This window comes from Phascolarctos cinereus, unplaced genomic scaffold, assembly GCF_003287225.1.
Source record: "Phascolarctos cinereus isolate Bilbo 61053 unplaced genomic scaffold, phaCin_HiC Scaffold_4;HRSCAF=312, whole genome shotgun sequence".
Classification (NCBI taxonomy): domain Eukaryota; kingdom Metazoa; phylum Chordata; class Mammalia; order Diprotodontia; family Phascolarctidae; genus Phascolarctos; species Phascolarctos cinereus.
The window spans coordinates 208,349,409-208,369,876 of NW_027555847.1; the positions used below are offsets into that span (position 1 = coordinate 208,349,409).

The window sequence follows — 20,468 nt, forward strand, 5'->3', positions numbered from 1 at the left end:
AGGAGCACTGGCTTGGTAGAGCTTGTATCGGCTGTGGAGAGGAACCCCTCCTTACAGTTACAGGACAGAAAGAAGTACTTGTGGTCACAGGCCAGGAAAGGAGTAAACACCTCGCCCCTTATCATACCACCTTGGAAGAACTGAAAATTTACAGATCCCTACAAGTATCTCTGAAAACAGCTGTACAAACCCCCAAAGCTTGGGACAGTACATTCTCCACATTGGAAGCAGATTTGTACCTTAACAAAGAGTTTAAAACTCGAGTAAATAGCCGGGATCATGAGCAAGCAGCGCAAAAAGAGTCAGATTATATTATCTTACTTTGGTGAAAAAGAAGATCAAAATATACAACCAGAAGAAGACAACAAAGTCAAAGCTCCTACATTCAAAGCCTCCAAGAAAAATATGAATCAGTCCCAGGCCTTGGAAGAGCTCAAAAGGGATTTGAGAAGCAAGTAAGGGAAGTAGAGGAAAAACTGAGAGAAATGATGCAAGAAAATCATGAAAAACAAGTCAACAGCTTGCTAAAGGAGACCCAAAAAAATACTGAAGAAAATAACACCTTAAAAAATAGCCTAACCCAAATGGCAAAAGAGGTCCAAAAAGCCAATGAGGAGAAAAATGCACTAAAAAGAAAAATTGGCCAAATGGAAAAGGAAGTCCAAAAGATTACTGAAGAAAATACTTCCTTAAAAATTAGAATAGAGCAATTGGAAGCTAGTGACTTTATGAGAAATCACAACACAGTAGAACAAATCCAAAAGAATGAAAAATTAGAAAACAATGTGAAATATCTCATTGGAAAAACAAGCGACCTGGAAAATAGATCCAGGAAAGAGAATTTAAAAATTATTGGACTATCTGAAAGCCATGATCAAAAAAAGAGCCTAGACATCATCTTTCAAGAAATTATCAAGGAAAACTGCCCTGATATAGTAGAACCAGAGGGCAAAATAGAAATTGAAAGAATCCACAGATCTCCTCCTGAAAGAGATCCCCAAAGGAAAACTCCTAGGAATATTATTATTATTATTATTATTATTATTATTATTATTATTATTATTATTATTATTATTATTATTATTATTATTATTATGTTAGGCAATTGGGGTTAAGTGACTTGCCCAGGGTCACACAGCTAGTAAGTGTCAAGTGTTTGGTCTGAGGCCGGATTTGAACTCAGGTCCTCCTGACTTCAGGGCCGGTGCTCTATCCACTGCGCCACCTACCTGCCCCTCCTAGGAATATTATAGACAAATTCCAGAGTTCCCAGGTCAAGGAGAAAATATTAAAACCTTCCAGAAGGAAACAGTTCAAGCACTGTGGAAACACAATCAGGATAACGCAAGATTTAGCAGCTTCTATATTAAAGGACCGCAGGGCATGGAATATAATATTCTGGAGATAGGATTACAACCCAGAATCACCTACCCAGAAAAACTGAGTATAATCCCTCAGGGGAAAAAATGGTCATTCAGTGAAATAGAGGACTTTCAAGCATTCCTGATGAAAAGACCAGAGCTGAATAGAAAATCTGACTTTCAAATACAGGACTCAAGTGGAACATGAAGAGGTAAACAGGAAAGAGAAATCATAAGAGTCTTATTAAGATTGAAGTATTTACATTCCTGCATGGAAAGATGATATTTATAACTCATGAGACCTTTGTCAGTATCAGGGTAGTTGGAGGATAAAAATTATATGTATGTATATGTAGATAGATAGATAGAGGGCACAGGGTGAGCTGAAGATTAAGGGGTCATATCTGGAGAATAAAATTAAGGGATGAGAGAGGATTATACTCGGAAAAGAAGAAAGGGAGAGGTAGAATGGGGTAAATTATCTCACAAAAAAAACCACAAAGTCTCTTACAGTGGAAGGGGAAACAGGGGAAGGTGAGAGGGAATGAGGGAATCTTATTCTCATAGGATTTGGCTTAAGGAGGGAAAAACATACACATTCAATTGGGTATGGAAATCTGTCTTACCCTACAGGAAAATAGGGGGGAAAGGGGACAAGAGAGCAGGGGGATGATAGAGAGGAGGGCAGATTGGGAAAGGGGTTAATCAGAGGTAAATACTTCTGAGGAGAGACAGGGTCAAAAGAAAGAATAGAATAAATGGGAGGGCAGGATAGGATTAAGGGAAATAGAGTTAGTTTTTCACATGTCTACTATGGACGTGTTTTGCATTAGTGCACATGTACAACTTATATTGAGTTGCTTGCCTTTTCAGTGAGGGTGGGTGGGGAGGGAGGAAGAGAGAAAATTTGAAACCTAAAGTTTTAAAAACATATGTTTAAAAAAAATGTTTTCACATGCTAGTGGAAAATAAATATAGGAAATGGGGTACAGAAGTCTATCTTGCCCTACTGGAAAATAGAAGGGGAAGGGGATAAGAGAAGGGGAGAGAGATAGAAGAGAGGACAGAGTAGGGGAAGGGATATTCAGAATGCATGACATCTTGGGGTTGGGGGAGGGAGGAGATGGGGTGAAAATTTGGAACTCAAAAACTTGTGGAATGGAATGTTGAAAACTAAAAATAATTAAATTTCTGTTAAAAAAAAAGAGTCAGAGGACTGACTGAACAATTGTGGGATTGAAATGAATCTGTTTACTGAGTCCCTGAGGCAGCATTTACTTCTGATTCTTCCCTGTAGGTGTTGTCCTTTTAGTGAAGTGAATCACTTTTGATATAGTGACCCCTCTAATGGGGCTCTGTGGAATCATTTCCTATTTTATGGAGAACACTTTGGTTTTCCACATAGCCTATTGTCAGTGAGAGGAAATAAAGCTGGGTTCTCTTTCTTTCTTTCTCTCTCTCTCTCTCTCTCTCTCTCTCTCTCTCTCTCTCTCTCTCTCTCTCTCTCTCTCTCTGCAAAGATGGAGTAACTGCTGACTGAGAAAAGATCTTGGGTTAAGGGAATACATCCTCGTGAAGAATCTTTCTCCAGCATGACTGCCTTCTATAGTAACCAAGGATATGAAGAAGAACCCGATTACCCAGACTTCTCCAACTCCAGGGCAAATCTGGATTCCCTGAACGGTCCAGACTATCTGTATTGCTGGAATAATTCCAACAACCTGAAGTTCAAAGACAATGCAAAGTTTTCAAGCACTCACAATTATCCCGATTATCCTGATGCACTGAACAGTCCAGATTATCCTGGAGCTGAGGACTACCTAGACAATCTAGGCTTCAGGAATCATCAGGAGTATCCAGGATCCCATACAAATACATCCTTTTCAAGATCCCAAAGGACTCCTGACTACCCAGGCCCTAGGAGCAGTTCTTATCATTCAAGGTCCAAGCACAGCCTGGACTCCTTCAGATTCATGACAATTCCAGACTATCCTGGGGCTGAGGACTATCAAGACTCCAGAGAGGATCCAGATCCTGGGAACAATGCTTACAGATCAAGTTCCAGAAGCTATCCAGACCGCCTGGGTTCCCTGGGAATTCCAGACTATCAAGGTGCTGAAGACAACCTGGGCACTCCAGATAATTGGGGAAGTGCATATATACAAAACAGTCAGAACAATCATGGCTACTCCTATTCAGAGAAACCAGAAATGGGCAGAGGGTAAGTGTCAAGAGCCTGACCTCCAAGACATGGAGACTAGTTCTCAGATTGTAAAAATCATTGGAAAATGCATATTAATAAATGAGAGAAAGAGCAGATCAACAAAATGGGTGTACATCTAAAAAGAATCTAGAAAAACAACAAATTAAAAACATCCAAGTAAACACCAAAAATAGAAATTCTAAAAATCAAAAGACAGATGAACAAAATTGAAAGTTTTTAAAAATTTAATAAATAAAACTAGAAGCTAGTTTATTAGGGAAAAAACCAACAAGATAGATAAACTGTTGGCTAATTTGATTTAGAAAATTCAAATTACCAGCATCAAAAATGAAAAAGGTCAATCTACACCCAATGAAGAAGAAATAAAAGCAATTATTAGGAGCAATTATTGTTCTCTAACTGTATGCCAATAAAACTGACAATAAAGTCTGTGGGATTGAATAAAATTATTTGGCTTGGGTCAAATACACCTATCTATATGGTCATATATTGTGATCACTTTTGTACCCACAAAGTGGACCTAAATTAGGCCTTTTCCTCAGAGAGAGCATCTAAAACTTATTGTCAGTCATGCAAATGTGCTTCTGAAGAAAGTCCTTTTTCAGCAAATTCCACTATTTAAATGTTTGAAACTTTATTAGTTTTGTTAAATCATACTATAGGGCAGGTAACGAGAGTCATCATTCTGGGCTTTTCCATCGGACCTTGGGTGCTCCTGAGAGAGACAATCGAGATTACCCAGATTCCTTCCAAATGACCTCAAGGCAGCCTACATCTCTGTATAGCATGTACCCAGTGCCAGATCGTGATGGGGATGAATATAGTAAGTATTTTCCAACACCAAATTTGTAGGATTGTGACCTGCTAAGAAATTAAACATGATGTCCTCAGGGAGGGTACACTTTTAGATACTTTCAACTTACAAATGCGTTATGATTTTCATCATCTTAGTTTAACATAATTTAGTGATGTTCAGTCAACCAATAAGCATGTATTATTGAGTACCTTCTATGTGATGAATGTAGTACTAGGCACTGCAGTGGGATACAAATGACATAGGATCTAGCTCATCTCCCCTAGGAGTTTAAAAGGCAGTTATATGGTGCAATTGACAGAGTACTGGTTTTGGGAACCTGAGTTCAAATATGACCCTAAATACTTACTAGCTGCATGACCCTGAGAAAGTCATATTAGTTTGTTCTGCCTCAGTTTTCTCATCTGTAAAATGGGAATAATAATGGTACCTACCTCCGAGAGTTGTTTTGAGGATAAAATGAAAATGTTTATAAGGTGCTATTCAAACCTTAAAGCAGTAGTTCCAGCCAGGGGGCCGTGAGATCAAAATTATTTTTATAATAATACTAAGATGTTATTTGCTTATTAAAACACTCCTCCCTTTTCCAACTACATGCCCATGTGAGGCCAGATATTCTTCATAAATTTTAACCAAAACAACATATTGTAAGATATTGCAACAGATTGAGTGCAGAATCAGATATGGGAACCCATTGTCTTCCATTAAGCCAGACATTAGAGATTTGAAAAAAATAAAAATAAAATGATGCCACTCTTCTTGCTAAATTTCTTTTATTTTGGAAAATATAGGGTTTTTTTTTAACTAAAATGTCATTTATGTTGACATATAATGGGTTTATTATTGGCTTTTAAACTTATCAGCTTCCATTTGTAACATAGTAAATGTTGGTAGGCATTATCCACATAAACAAAAGTTCTTTGGGGCCCTGAATAATTTTGAGGGTGTAAAGGGGACTTGAGACCAAAAAGATTGAGGACCATTGGATAAAAAACACTATGTAAATGCTAGCTATTACAGTCTAGATGGGAAGATGAAACAGAGACACCTTGAAAAAGAGTCAAAAACATTTTCAAGGAGGATTGCAATGACTATATTCAACAAAATATTTGTCACAGGAATTGCAGAATAGCATAGTGCATTTAATACTGCCGATTAATGCTGGGAAAAAAAATGAAATGTTAGAACTGAAAAGGATCTTAGAAAGAGATCATCTGGTCTAAAGGTTCAAAACCTATTAATTAAAAATTTTTTTTAGTTAGCTATATTTCTATATAATTGGTTTTCTTTGCAATCTTGTGATTTTTATTTTATGCATTTAAAAATATTATTCTGAAAAGGGGTCCACAGGGCTTCATCAGTTGTTACAAGGTTTCATGACACACAAAAAAGAATACTAGATCTAGTGCAACTCCTTCATTTTATTAAGGGAAAAACTGAAATCCAGAGAAATCAAGGTAAATGCTATGGCATTTGTTAGAATCTGAGAGAGAATTCAGTTCCTAAAAGATTAGCATTGAGTTTGAAAATTATTAATATATTTTTATATTTAACATCAGTAGTTTTTTACTTTTGTCCCATTACCCATTAACATCAATTACTTATTTAAAAGAATTGTGCCTAGAAAAGTGTCTTTATCTTTCTATGAATATTATTCATTGATAGTAAATGCCTTTCTTCCCCCCTAATTTTTTTTTTTATTCTCCATACTAATAGGAAACCTTGCCTATGAGGATGAAAGCAGTCTAGTTGGAGATTATGGAAATCAGCACTTGGGAAGAAAAGGTGAGCATGTGGGAAATATAAATATGACTCAAACATAAAATGACCAAACACTTCAAAACTGGAGTTGAATTTTAAACTTATTTCATTGGGCCATTGCCAGTTATCTTGACTTTTGTCTTGCCATTGAACTTCTATAACTCTGGAGGAGAGAGTGAGACTGATGACAACTCTGCCTCACCCTCATGATGTCATTGGTCCTCTTTGAGAATGAAAGCCAAATGATAACAACAATTTCAAGTCACTGGAGAGGTGCAGGACACTGATGCAATACTCAGTTCAGCTCAGGGATTTTTTACATAGGAAGCAGAGGATCAATGACTAGAGAATATTGAGCTTCAAAGACAGGCACTACATAAGAATGATCAGAAGGGCTGTGTTGATAGGAAGGCTTGACTTATGAATTGGTCACAATTCGTAAATCTGTGATTATAGGGTCATAAAAATTGGTCATAATGGCATAAACCTATGCTGCCTGACTTGAGGTGACCCAAAGGCCTACCCCACCTTCTTATGATTAAAAACATCTCATTCATCTGCCGACTACAACTGAAGCAATGATTATTAGCCTTACTCCTTAAGAACCATATTGAGTGGACAAAAATTTCTAACTGAGTTAAGGCATCATATTACCTGAAAAAGATTATAATTAGTTAATCATCATGCAATAAGTTATCTGATAAATTCTTTAGAACACAATATATTAGAGATCAGGGGGCAGATTGCATCAATATATCCCTTTAAAAGCATCATTATAATATAAGATGTGTCTCTATATCTCACTGTAGATATTATAACTTTTAATATATCTTTTAAATAACAACATTTCTCCCTTCTCTCCTAGCTTTCTTGGTATCCTTCAGGTCTCACCTGAAGTCTCACCTTCTACAAGAAGCCTTTCTTAGTCTTTCTTTATTTTTAAATTTAATTTAATTTTTATTTTTAGTTCCAAATTCTCTACCTCCCTCTACCCCCTTCCCCACCCATCCAGAAGGCAAGAAATATGATACTAATTATACATATGAAGTCATGTAAAATATATTTCCACAATAGCCATTGTCCTTCTAAATCTTAGAGCCTTCCCTCTGTGATTATCTCCGACTTCCCCTGTACATATCCTATGTGTACATAGCTGTTTGCATATTGTCTCTCCCCTTAGACCATGAGCTCCTTGAGAGCCTAGACTATCTTTTTGTCTTACTTTGTACTCACATCTCTTAGCATAGTTCCAGACACATAGTAGGCTACACTTAATAAATGCAAATTGACTGACTGACTATGAGGTATAGTTTAGAAACTCTACCTTCTGTTTCTAGAATCCTTCAGTCTATAATGAAGAATTCTGTTTTAGCTTTCTTCCCTAGATACCATGAGACAGCCAATTCCCTGAAAGTAGGCCAACTTATGGATGTTGGTCTTAGGAGCCATTTTAATTTTCTGAATTGTTTTTTTTAAATTATTTTTCAGTGTTTGGGAAAATAGAGATAAATGTAAGCTTCCTTGACACTGTAACTATACCCGAGAGTGAAATTGTAAGAAATGAGTGCTAGCCCTGATAGAGCAGAGGATCAGAGCTCAGGAAAAAAAAATGTTTTCTGAGTTTTTCAGAAAGAGGAGAGATCAGAAGGTTGTAGAGAAAGAACCTAAGAACAGAAAGCATAATGATCATGTGGTGGAGGTCTTCATCAATGTCGAAGATCTTAGACTGACGTCCCGGATGTCAAGATCTCTGTTGCCTAGTTTATCCCAAAACAAATGGCAGCAAAAAATTATTGACCTTGAGGATATGGATGTTGAAATGACAGAGGCTGTGCCTCCAAAGGTTCCAGCCTCCAGAAAGGGGAATCGATTAAGCAGGATTTCAAATTCCATCTCGGTATCTTTTTCTCAGGCTTTTCACATCCGTGATCATTCAGATGATTCTTGTACAAATCCACTAGGTAATGCTACTCTGGAGAGCCTTGAGGGAGTGTCTGAGAATGGAGAGAAACTCTTCTTCTAAGGGGCCTGTGCCATAACAGTACAGTTACTTTGGTTTACATATATTCATGAGACCATATAGTTATAAATTCCGTTAAGAATCCTCAAAGCAAGGAGCACAAAATAAGAGAATAAAGAAGAAGGTTCTTGATAGCTTTGGGTATAATAATTAATTTTCTCTATTGCAGTACAATAGAAAGATCATTGGATTTAGAGTAAGAGGACTTGAGTTCAAATCCTGATACTTTACCTTCTAGCCTCAGTTTTCTCATTTATATCATTTAACTAAATGACATACAAGATCCCTTCCTGCTTCAGATCTATGATTTTAATTCCCAGCCTGACTCTCTCTCTCTCTCTCTCTCTCTCTCTGTATCTGTCTCTATATATATGCATATTGCCAACCTGACCATATATGTGTATGTGTGTCTGTCTATCTATCTAAAAAAAGAAATAAATATATCTATACATAGAATCTATATAACTAAAGAAACAAATATATAGACCTTATTGATAAATGTATAGAAACAAATATATCTGTCTATAGATATCTATAGATATATCTATATGTCTGTATAGATAGATATACCCACATATATGTATATAGATAGATACACACACATGCACACATATGTGTATAGACATATTATGTGTATACTTCTGTGTACTCTGAGCTATTTTGACTTACTTCAAGGTGTGGCAGATTTTTTTTCTTAATCTCAAAATTAATTTAGATTTACTTGAATTTTAAAAGTAGAAGAAACATATATATACATATACATACACACACATATATTATACACAATATCTATCCCATATAGTTTTAAACTTCTAGTTTTAAAAATTATCAGCAGAATGGAACTTGATTTTTTAGATAAGAACTCTATATAGGAAACTGTATATGTTATGTGGGGTTTTTAGGTATAATTGAATCCTGCCTATGTGTGCACATGCACATATATTTTCTTTATTTCAGGGCTGGATATTTTTGCTTTGTTTATTCCACTCCAAAGCTAAAAGCTGTTAAACTTCGAACCTCTTCTGTCATAGGATTCCATCGTTAATCTCAGAAAACTAGGCAAATGTGGAGGTAGTGTGCTGAAGGTGAAAACCACTGGCCTAGAAGTCAAAAAGCCTTGAGTTTTACTCTGGGCCCCACCATTCCTTATCTGTGATGCTCTGGGGCAATTCCTTTAATCTCTTTGGTCCTTTGATTTTTTTGTTAAAAGGGTATTAGAGGAGATGATCTCTAATGTTTGCTCTAGCTCTAATGTTCTATGATACCATGACCAAGATAGGTAAGTAACAAGCTATAAAACAAAGTTTAGTTGATGGCGTGTGGAGGGATGATAGACTGTTGATAGACCAATCCCACTAATACTACCTCAGTTCCTAAGAAACATTCCCCTAGACGTTATGGGTTCTATCCAGGGCAGTATTGGGGCCGGTTAAAGCTTTATCAGGATAGACTGGCAGGGGTCGGGAACTTGCAGCCTCAACGCTACATGTGGCCTTCTAGGTCCTTGGGTGTATCCTTGTGACTGAGCCCAAGTTTTACAGAACAAATCCTTTTATTAAGGGAATTTGTTCTGTGAGATTTGGATTCAGTCAAAAGGTCACAGTTGAGGACCTAGAGGGCCACATGTGGCCTCGAGGTCACAGGTTCCCTTCCCCTGGTTGAGGAACGGTTTTGAGTTTCCTTTAGAGAGTCACTCATAATCAAGAATAAGAGAATAGGATAGGATAGGGCTTAAGATGAGCAGAAGTTAAATTTGGAAGAGCATTTAAGGGCCAGCTTAGTTGAGGAAAGAAGAAAAGGACTAGATGGGCCAAACATAACTATGATTCTCCCTCTTTCTCGATTCTTCAAAATCTAGAAGCCAGCACAGATCCAGGTAGTCAGTTCTTCCCTGGTAGAAGTCACACGTACAAAGCCTATATGTTTTGAGAAAAGTGTTTTCATCACATTACTACTGACTAATTTTTTTGGGGGTTAACAATTCCAAAATGCTGATAAATAGCAGAATAGTAGATATTTTTTAAATTGGAGATTATATTTTTCTATTGATAAAATGATACAATTTAATAATACATACAAAATAATACAATATTAAATTGAAATGTGTTAAGCTTGACAACAAGCTATTCATTACTTGTAGTTAATAATAAGCACGATAGTTATTTACATCTTTTTTTTTTTACAGTTAATTCTTTTGGCTGGAGAAGGAACTGGCATGAAGATGCCTTGCAGGCACATGATCCTACTTTTATGAATATTGCAGACAAAACCAAGCATGGTAGGTTCCTATGAGCTGATTTGTTGGGGGTGCAGCGAGGAGGCATTTAGAAAATGATTTCATAAATAATGTATCAAAGTTCTGAAGGGTACTTTCTCCTAGTGTGCCTTTATGTGCTTTTTCTAAGGCAAAGGATTTACCACTAAAATCCAGATGTCTAGATTATTTAAGTTTATTGCCGGGATAGTCTCTGACTTGTCTTTCTGAGGTAATTATGCCCTAGATCCAAGCTAGACACTGGAGGAAGGCATTTTGGGATTCATATTACTCTGGGTGCTATCTTGTTAATAGCTTTAGAGGCCAGTCCATTGGTCTAGAAGTTCAGTTTTTGCCTAGAATTTATGGATTGGATGCTATGAAAAACATTCTGTTTGGAAAGGTTCTATTATGATACATGGTAGATGCTTTATAAATGCTAGTTGATTGATTGAAAGTCATCCTGACTTAAAGGGTTGCCTAGCAGACCCATAACTAGCAATTTTGGTGACTGGAGCAAATAGCATGAAACAACTCCAAGGCAAGCAACACTGAGTACCTCTAAATCAACTTTCTAATTAATAATTTGAAAATAATACAAAAATAATCAAGACTGATTCAGTTGATCAGGTAGGGAGACCAGAGTACAACCAACTCTCAATCTGGAGGGCAGATACCAATTGTAGGGCTTTTTCTAATAAGAGATAGAGTTCTCAGTACACTTTGAAGTCACTGCCAAGAATTTTGCCACCCAGGGGGGAACAGAGCCAGGCTGGAAAGAAGCTCACCTACTATGTAGCCCCATCTGGGGAGGAAGTAGACAAAAATATCTGGTAGCTTGTTAGTTTTATTCATTGTTCTTGCCTACTAGATGCTAAACTCAGTTGTTTCTAGCTGCTGAAAGAGTAAAGGTGCAGTCAAAATATAAATGTAACAAAGTTTGCATGATCCTTTAAAATTATCATCTTCAGTGTTGTCCTATACATTTTTCAGGGTGCAAATGCCTAGTTATGGCTCTGTTGGTTAAAATAGAGAACTTCTCAAAGTCTTTTCCAGTCTTGTGGCATGTGACTTTTCCTAAGAGAATGTAATTCAGCAGAAGACAAAGACTAAAATTACAGAGATGAGAAATTTAAACAAAAAAGTTGTCTATTCTTGTTCTACTTGGAGATTCCAACTGAACAAATTGTAAAATCATCTTAGGTTTAGTTTGGAGAAATATATTGATGTTCTAATTCAATAATTTCAGGAAACATATAAACTGAATTTCAGTTCAGGCTAATTGCATTTTTTTTTGTAAATTGGTAAAAAAAATTAATACATTAATTATAGAACACATGTTAAGTATCTATTTTATACCCTGTGTTAGGGGCTAGAAGGGAGACAGAGAGGAATAAGACTCAATGACTACCATCATAAAGTTTACAGTCTAATAGAGGGACAAGATGTATGCAAATAATTTAATATAAATTAAATGTGCTAACTACCTGAGAGGAGTATGAATACAGTGCTCTGAGTTCAGAGTTAATATTAAGTTCAATTTCTGGCTTCAATAATTGAGTATGATTTATTTTGTTGCATGGTTCTGAGTTCTGTTTGAGTACTTGAATTGGAGCCATTCTCATTTCTTAAAACTATCCTGGGGACAGCTAGGTGGCACAGTGGATGGAGCATCGGCCCTGAAGTCAGGAGGACCCGAGTTCAAATCCTGGCCTCAGGCCAAACACTTGACACTTACTAGCTGTGTGACCCTGGGGAAGTCACTTAACCCCAATTGCCTAAAAAAAACCCTATCCTATAATGTGGTTCTTTTAGTGGTTTTATAGGAGATTGCTTGTTTTTGTAAACCGTGTCATTTCTTTTTTTTTATGACCCTTATACAGAGGAAAAGTTGGTTGCCTCTCTTGTAAACTTACCAAGTAGAGACAGAAGTAAAATCATCCGGAATCAGCCATTGACCATGCAGGAAAAAAGGAAAATTAAGTAAGTATTGAGGCTTTTTCTTCTTTCCTGAGCTGAATATGAATTTCTATGATCTACTTCAGATGAATTTTGAGAGGGTAAGAAAAACTCCTAGTCTAGGAATTCCATAAGAAACAGAGAGAAAAGATATCAATATTTTACACTGAAATTCTCACATTTGGTCTCATATTTTTCTCATATGTTTGGTGTCCATTTTAGAATTCAAGAGAATTCTAACTCCATACTCCAGTCTCTGTTACTGTGTGGCTTAGAGTAAATCGTTTCACTTTTCATGGCCTTCATTGCCTCAAAATAATAAGGATGAACTATAGAATTTTTTTATTCTGAATGTAAATAAAGCAAGCATTTATAGGATTTTATTTATAGGATTTCTCAAGTTCTTTTCAGGTCTAACATTCCATTCCTGCAACATGATAACCTCACTGAGGGGGCAGCTAGATGGTGCAGTGGATAGAACACCAGCCCTGAATTCAGGAAGACCTGAATTCAAATCTGTCCTCAGACACGTGACACTTACTAGCTGTGTGACCCTGGGCGAGTCACATTACCCCACTGCCTGGCCAAAAAAGGAAAAAAAAATAAAATAACATCATGGAGATAAGCAAGGCTTTTAGTTTCAGATTCCCAGAAATATTTAAAGTATTGTTAGCATGAATTCTTTCTGCAGTGTTTTTGTAGGTTAAAAAATATATAGATCATAGAATTTTTTAAATTTTTAATTGAATTTTAAATTTTTGTACCAATTGATACAAACTTTTTTTTTGTTGTTACAAATCCCACTTAGCACAAGTTCCTTTCTGAACTTAATACTAAGACTGGTAACAATTCAAAGAGAATGACTTGGAGTACTTTTTGTTTTGTTTTTTGGTGAAGACACAGTCTAGCTGCAGGATTCTTCCTCCTTAAAATACGTAATGGTGTATAATGTGGGACTGGGATAAGGTGAAGCTCCCATGTGTTTGTGCCAGAAATTTGTACTTTATCACACCCTGAATTGTCAGGTGTTGAGACATTAATAAACAGATGAGTAGCAGCTTTTTGATAGCCTAATTTTTTCCCTCAATTCAGTCATTTCAGATTCTTTTTGCTTTTTTCAATTACGGTTGTTACCTGATAATACTGTGATCTTTTTGCCCCCAAAATAGAACCTTCCCTTGTAACAAAGGAAAACAGTTAAGTCAATCCAACAAGCACAATGAAAGCATCTTTAGTATATGCAAACCAGCCAGCTTCCTGAAGGGATCTGTTAGTGTATGCAAAATTCTCTACCAAGAGGGGGATACATATGTTCCTTCAATTATCTTTCAGAAGCAATATTTAGCATTGCCTTTAATCCAAGTTCAGTTGCATTGGCCTGATAGTTAGAATTAGTGAGCACATGGTTTTCCTGAAGGTGCCAAGAGGCTGATGGGATGACCAGTCTGACCTGTGAAATAGAGAAAAATACAAAATGGCTCTTAGTCCTGTGTGGTCTAGGCAGAGCAATACAAAGGAGAGCAGAAAGGGCAGACACTCACATAGTTTTTAGACTAGCAATATTAATTTAATTATGGGTGTCCTAAGATCCTTGTTCATTCATCAGAGAACTGATCAGACTACTGGGGGGAACTGAACCTTGTCAATATTTGTATTCTTGTCTTCAGCCGAAACCAAAATACACAAGAAGTTGCAACTAAATTTTTTTTTAAATGGTTCCTTGAAAGAACAAATAAACGTTTCATTGTGTACACAAATGCAGCAAGAAACAATGTTTCAGGGCAGCTAGGTGGCTCAGTGAATAGAGCTCTGGCCCTGGAGTCAGGGGGACTTGAGTTCAAATGCAGCCTCAGACACTTTTAACACTTACTGGCTGTGTGGCCCTGGGCAAGTCACTTAACCCCGATCACCTCACCAAAGAAAGCCAGAAAGAAAAGAAAAGAAACAACAGTTCATGAGACACTTAACTATCTCCCCCTTGGAGTTCTTGTGAATAGCATAAACAAGAAGACCAATGGACAGATATTTGGAGTTTGTGTATTAATGGTTAGTGAAGTGGATGAAGAAGCAGAGATGTTTTATGAAAAACTCACCGAGATCCTCTAATCTATTCAACATATGCTTTGACATTGACTTTAACGAGGTAATAGACAGAAGAAAAGAGTGAGAAAGTAAATTGTGGAATTAGGAAATGAAAGCAGTCAAAGGCTGGTAGACTATACTAAAGTTCCATGCCTCTATATTATGAATACTTTATTTTAAAAAGAGAGTTAGAAGGCATTCCACATGGTAAGCACCCAACATAACAAAAAATAAAAGCATATATTAACAGACAGAAAATGACTGGTAGTCAGTGGGATAATTAGCTGTTGGCTTACAGTCTAAGAGCTAGTTAGAGCAAAAGTCAAAATCAACACCAAACCTAGAAGACAGAGTAAAGATAAGAAGTTATACCAGCTCCAATACTACTTACTCAAATAAGTGATTGGTACTCCCAAATGGGAAATGGACAAAGAAAAAACAATGACTCTGATTATCACAGTTTGTTATAGAAGTTTTAACTGATATAAGACATTTTCTACAGTAAGGAGACAAATTTTGCAAAAATTATCTCAGCCACAAAACACTTGATTTCTTTGCAAAGTGGAAAGATATGACAGCCAAGGATAATATCACTTTATAACATAAACTTAATTGTCAAATAATAAAAATCTTACAGAAAAAGACAGTTGGAGATAACCATCAACATTACCTTACCAAAACATGAAGAGTTTTGGAGGGAAAAACAATATCTTTGAAAAACTTGTTATGAGACTCAGCTAAGCTAGATTGTTTCAAGAACATTTATAGTGGGCTAGTGGGAGAAGTATAATGAATAGGCAAATAATAGAACTGCCAGCATTTCTATAGAATCCTGTGGAGCTATGCATGATGAATTTCATTTGGGTACAGCATGTTACCAAAGATGACCTACATGCAAAAAGTGGCATAGAAAGATATCCAAGATATGTATAACCAAAAAGGAAGGGAGCAGTCAGGCCGTGAGAGCTAGAGGTAACATATGGACAGGCTGAGTGATGCCAAGATACTACAGAATGAGGAAAGCCCTCAGCATGCTGGGTAGCTCATTATAGGGGATTTCTAGAAGGACATAAGAAAAAATAACAAGATGACAAAAGATAATGGGTTTGTGGTTTGCCTCCATGATTGGTTTATCCAGAGCAATGAGATGATGGAATTAGTAAAGGACTGGAGAATAAACACTCCTATAAAAAGCAATCACTTCATCTAAAGCTTGGAAACAACTTACTAGAATCACAGATCTTAGAGATGATATGGATCTCTTTAGCTCATCTAGTTTTGTCCCGTGCTTTCAAGCAGTTAACATATTATTAACAAGCAAGCAAAAGGAATTTATTAAGCACCTAATATGTGCCAGGCAGTGGGCTAAGCACTATGGATACAAAGAAGGGCACAAATGCAGCCCCATTATGTAGATGAGGCAACCCAAAACTGTGGAGCTTGGATGACTTGGCCAAGGACAGAGGTTTTTCAGAGATTAACTAATTAGGAGCAAGTTGTTAGAAGAAGAAAGTTAACGAGCTGTTGTTGGTGTGATATTCATGGCCTAGGCAGGATGGGGAACTTTCAACCTCAAGGCCACATGTGGCCCTCTAAGTCCTCAGGAGTAGCCCTTTGACCAAATCCAGACCTCACAGAACAAACCCACATGTGGCCCTCTAGGTCCTGAAATTCCACTCTTTGACTGAATCCAAACTTCACAGAACAAATCCAGGGCCTGAAAGTCCTGAAAGTCCACACTTGAGGACCTAGAGGGCCATATGTGGCCTCGAGGCCACAGGTTCCCCACCCCTGGCCTAGAGAAAGAAAAATAAAGGAATAAAAACAGAGAGGCATCACTGGGTAGTGGAAAGATCACTGGACTTGGATTCAGGAAAAGTGGGCTCAGTTTTCAGTTCTACCAACTAATTAGTTGTATGATGTTGGGCAAGTCACTTTATTTCTCTTGGTCTTGATTGTCCCATCTGTAAATGATTTTTGGCAATACCACAGTTCAGATCTGTCCTAGTACACAGGCAAATGACAAGTTTTCCTTCCTCAAAGGAAGGTTTATCAAAGCATTGAAATATTTGAAATGCATCTCATAGTCTTAAGAGAAAGGGGGAGCACCTGAATAATGGTTGTGTTTGTCAGTCTCTTCTTCCATTCCACACAGGAAAAAAGTTAATATGGAGAAACAGAAACCTGCCAGCCATTCAGTTCAGTTAAATTATTGTACCCAGTGCCTGACTGCAACAGCACTGGTAAGCCAATTTTTGCCTTGGGGAAGGGAGAGTTTAGGAGGAGGGGAAGAGGCTGATGAATAAAAGGGACAAGCGGGTGGAGATGCCACGTAAGAATCAGGGAGGTAGCAAAGAAAAAACCATCCTGATTTACCTTTGAGAGTCACTTAGAGACATGGGTTCAAATTTAACTCTTACTAGCTGAGTGACTCTGGGTAAGTCACATGTTTCTAAGGCTCAGTTTCATCAAATGGAGGCATAATACCTAAAATATTAGTGTCCATTGACCATATTACTTAGCTCAGCTTTATCAGAGAAGATCAAGTGAGATAATGTACATGAAGTGCTCTGTAAATCTCAATGAATTATATAAATGCTGTCTGGAAGTAATCCATTATTTCCCAATTTAGAAACACAGAAATTAGGATGTGCTGAATAGGAAAATAGGAATGGTTCAAAACATCGATACCCTATCCCTCAAAGTTGAATTTATTTATTTCAACTAAAATTTTTTTTAAATTATGAGATTTAATTTTTGTGTTTTGTTTTTCATCATTTCCTCTAATTTATGACTAATTAAGAATTTAATGAGGCAGCTAAGTGGCACAGTGAATAGAGTGCTGATCCTGGAGTCAGAAAGACTTGAGTTCAAATCCAGCCTCAGATACTTAATAACTGTGTGACCTTGGACAAGTCACTTACTGCTGCTTGCCTCAGTTTCTTCATCTGTAAAATGGGGATAATATTAGCACCTACCTCCTGAAGGTTATTAAGTAAGGCTCAAATGATATAATAATTGTGAAGCACTTAGTAGAATACTTGGCACTATATAAATGTTAGCTTTTATTATTTTATTTATTTTATTATTAAGAACTTACCACTTCAAGCACTGCACAAATGTTAGCTATTATTGCTATTATTAATAGTATTATCATTATTAAGAATTTACTCCCTCTCTATATCTTCTAGTACAAAAGTTGGGCTTTGAGGGCTGGAATTGGAGAAAAAAAAGCAGACATTATTTTGCTATGATTTCCAGTGTATTCGTAACACTGGTGTTGGTGTAGAGTGCTGCAGGCTATTCAGTAGACTTTCATTGTACATAGCTAACATTTATCTAGTGTTTATAGTTTTACAAAGTACTTTCATATATGATATCTCATTTGTTCCCCCAAACTATCCCTATGAGAGGGGGTTCCAAAAGGTATTGTTGCCAATTTGACAGATCAGAAAGCTGAGGTCCAGATAAGTTACAACTTGCCTGAAGTCACATAAAAATGGCAAGTAACTTTGGAATTTGAGGGATTTGAGCATAATTTCTGGGATGTAACTCGATCCACCTAAAATCATAGAACTTGAAAAGACTTTGGTGATGATACAATTTGAATTTACAAGGGATCCTAGAAATATCATCGCGTCTAAATCTCTTTCTCTAGATGAAAAAACTAAGGCCTAGGGAAGGCAAGAAATTTGACCAAAGTCAAATAGGTAGCAAGTGGCAGCATCAGGATTCTTCTTTAGGCAGAAGGCCTTGGGATTATCCCCTCGCAGGTATAGTTACTGTGTCTTTCTTTTAGTGAAGACCAGGACCAAATTCACTTTTCTGACCATCATGTCACAGTGTTGACCCATGTTGAGCTTGTAGTCCACCAAAGCCCTCAACTCTTTTATATAGCTATCTTATCACTTGTTTTTCTCTTCTTTTTTTAACTCTAGTATTATCGGCATTTTAAGAACATTATGTCAGAATTTTTCCAGTCGCTGCATGTATGGCAGAGGACCCTCAAGATCATTGGCAGCAAATTTGGAACAAGCGTACTTTCCTACTTCAGTTTCCTGACATGGCTCCTCAAGTTTAACATTTTTTCATTTATTGTGAACTTTGGTTTCATCGTCATCCCTCAGCTTACAGATCCTAAGCCAAACAATGTTTCCTTCACTGGTCTGGAGCTTCTCACTGGAGCAGTATGTATTTGATAGCATTCTGATTTCTAAGCTGTGTGTTTGGTGGTATGGTCAAACCTAGACATCATACATTTTTATCCCATGAGCCTAAATCCAAACAAACGTGACAGATTTTTGTGATTCCAAATGTGACAACTGGATGACTCCCTAGAGAAATGCACATGGAAGAGTATGAGGCAGGGAGTAGAATAGGAATTCCAATTGAGTTTCACCTAACCCTAAAGTTAGATTAAAACATGGAAGTCATAGTGTCTGCTTCCATAAGCAGCCCTGTTTTTTTTCTTAGGAATTGTTGAGAAATAGTAACTTTGTCACTAGTCCTACTACATGAAGTCCTTTTTCTCACTTCGAGTCATTGGATGAATTAGGGGGAGTCTCTCTTCTTACACTCTCCTTTCTTGCTTGTCTTCTAAAAACAATGTTAGACTATCATGCCGAGTGGGAAGAGAATCAAATGTAGAGTTAGATAGATAGATAGATAGATAGATAGATAGATAGATAGATAGATAGATAGACAGACAGACATATAGATATATACCTATGTACTCACACATGTATGTGCATGTATTATTGTGTGTATGTATTTGCATTCTGTTTTGGGGTAGCACCATTGTTCTCCCTTAGAATATCTTCTTTTCTCCTTTTTTTTAACTTGATATTTTATCAAGGCTTAGCTGAAGCTCCACCCCCACCATAAAACTGTTCTTAATCCCTCCAGTTGATAGTAATCAGTCTCTTCCTCCTTTAACGTTTTTTTGTCTGTACTGCTTTTTTGGAGTTAAAATTTTTTTTAACTTTTTACATATATATGTATTGTTTCTTCCACTAGATTATAAATGCCTTGAGACCAGAGACTACTTATTATGCTCCTTTGCATTTCTCACTTACTTAGGAGAGAATAGAAGTTCAATAAATAGATGCTGAAATATATAGGTCTCAGGAATATGAGAAAATATCAATACAATGTCTCCCAATAGTTCAACACTTTTTTTGATAATTACTTTTAAAAGCAAAAAATAAATTGATGGCAAATAAATAAAAGCACAAATTAAGCAAAATAAAATTCAATTGCCAGCCAGGTAAATAAATGAATAAATGAAAGCAATGTTAGAATTGAACCATCTAAGCCAGAGAAACTCATGTGCTTAGAGATTAAAAACTTCACACGGAAGTCCCTTCTTTGCTAGTTATTCATGACTTGGCTCCTTCTCATTTTTCTGAGAAAGCTATTAAAGACACATGTTAGGATGCATTCTGCCTGATGTATTCCACATTAACGTCTGGTCCCTCACCCTCTTTTCTCCTTTGTTGTGAATGTATGTGTCTCCTTATTTGCCAGTGGGTCCAGAGGAGGTATGCTTCATACTTTGTGTGGCTAGGTGCATGTGGATACCCACTGACTAGTATGTGTTTGTGAGAGGACAAGAACTATTTGGACATGAGTAAAGAGTTCATTGAGTTATCTGAGGATGGTGACCACTGATAAGAATTAGCCTCAGTTTTGTGGTACAGTGGACTGAATGCTGGGAAGCCCTGTGTTTACATCGCCCCCAGCTCTGTGACTCTGGGCAATTTCTTAATCTCTCTGAAATTTAGTTTCCTAAACTATAAATTGGGGAATCATAATAGCACCTATCTTTCAGAGTTTTTGTGAGGATCAAATGAGATAATATTTATAAAATGCTTAGCATAGTGCTTAGACATACAGTAGGCACTTAATAAAGTTAAGTATAGTTCTGAGACTGTTTTTGCTGTTGTTCAGTTGTGTCTCACTCTTTGTGACCCCCATTTGGGATTTTCTTGGCA

General features: G+C 36.8%; 2 protein-coding genes across 2 annotated transcripts in view; one reads left to right on the forward strand and one right to left on the reverse strand.

Annotated features, from left to right (window-relative positions):
• Positions 1-20,468, forward strand: part of TMC5 (transmembrane channel like 5) — a 104,229-nt gene that overhangs the window by 18,968 nt on the left and 64,793 nt on the right. Inside the window, exons 2-8 of the mRNA XM_020965266.2 lie at positions 2,882-3,582; positions 4,248-4,408; positions 6,116-6,184; positions 10,366-10,458; positions 12,318-12,417; positions 16,631-16,718; positions 18,414-18,662. Coding sequence (XP_020820925.1) covers positions 2,954-3,582; positions 4,248-4,408; positions 6,116-6,184; positions 10,366-10,458; positions 12,318-12,417; positions 16,631-16,718; positions 18,414-18,662 — 1,389 coding nt within the window. The 5' untranslated portion in view covers positions 2,882-2,953. The remainder of the gene's footprint in view (positions 1-2,881; positions 3,583-4,247; positions 4,409-6,115; positions 6,185-10,365; positions 10,459-12,317; positions 12,418-16,630; positions 16,719-18,413; positions 18,663-20,468) is intronic.
• Positions 13,116-20,468, reverse strand: part of GDE1 (glycerophosphodiester phosphodiesterase 1) — a 116,557-nt gene continuing 109,204 nt past the window's right edge. The window contains exon 6 of the mRNA XM_020965268.2: positions 13,116-13,843. Coding sequence (XP_020820927.1) covers positions 13,747-13,843 — 97 coding nt within the window. The 3' untranslated portion in view covers positions 13,116-13,746. The remainder of the gene's footprint in view (positions 13,844-20,468) is intronic.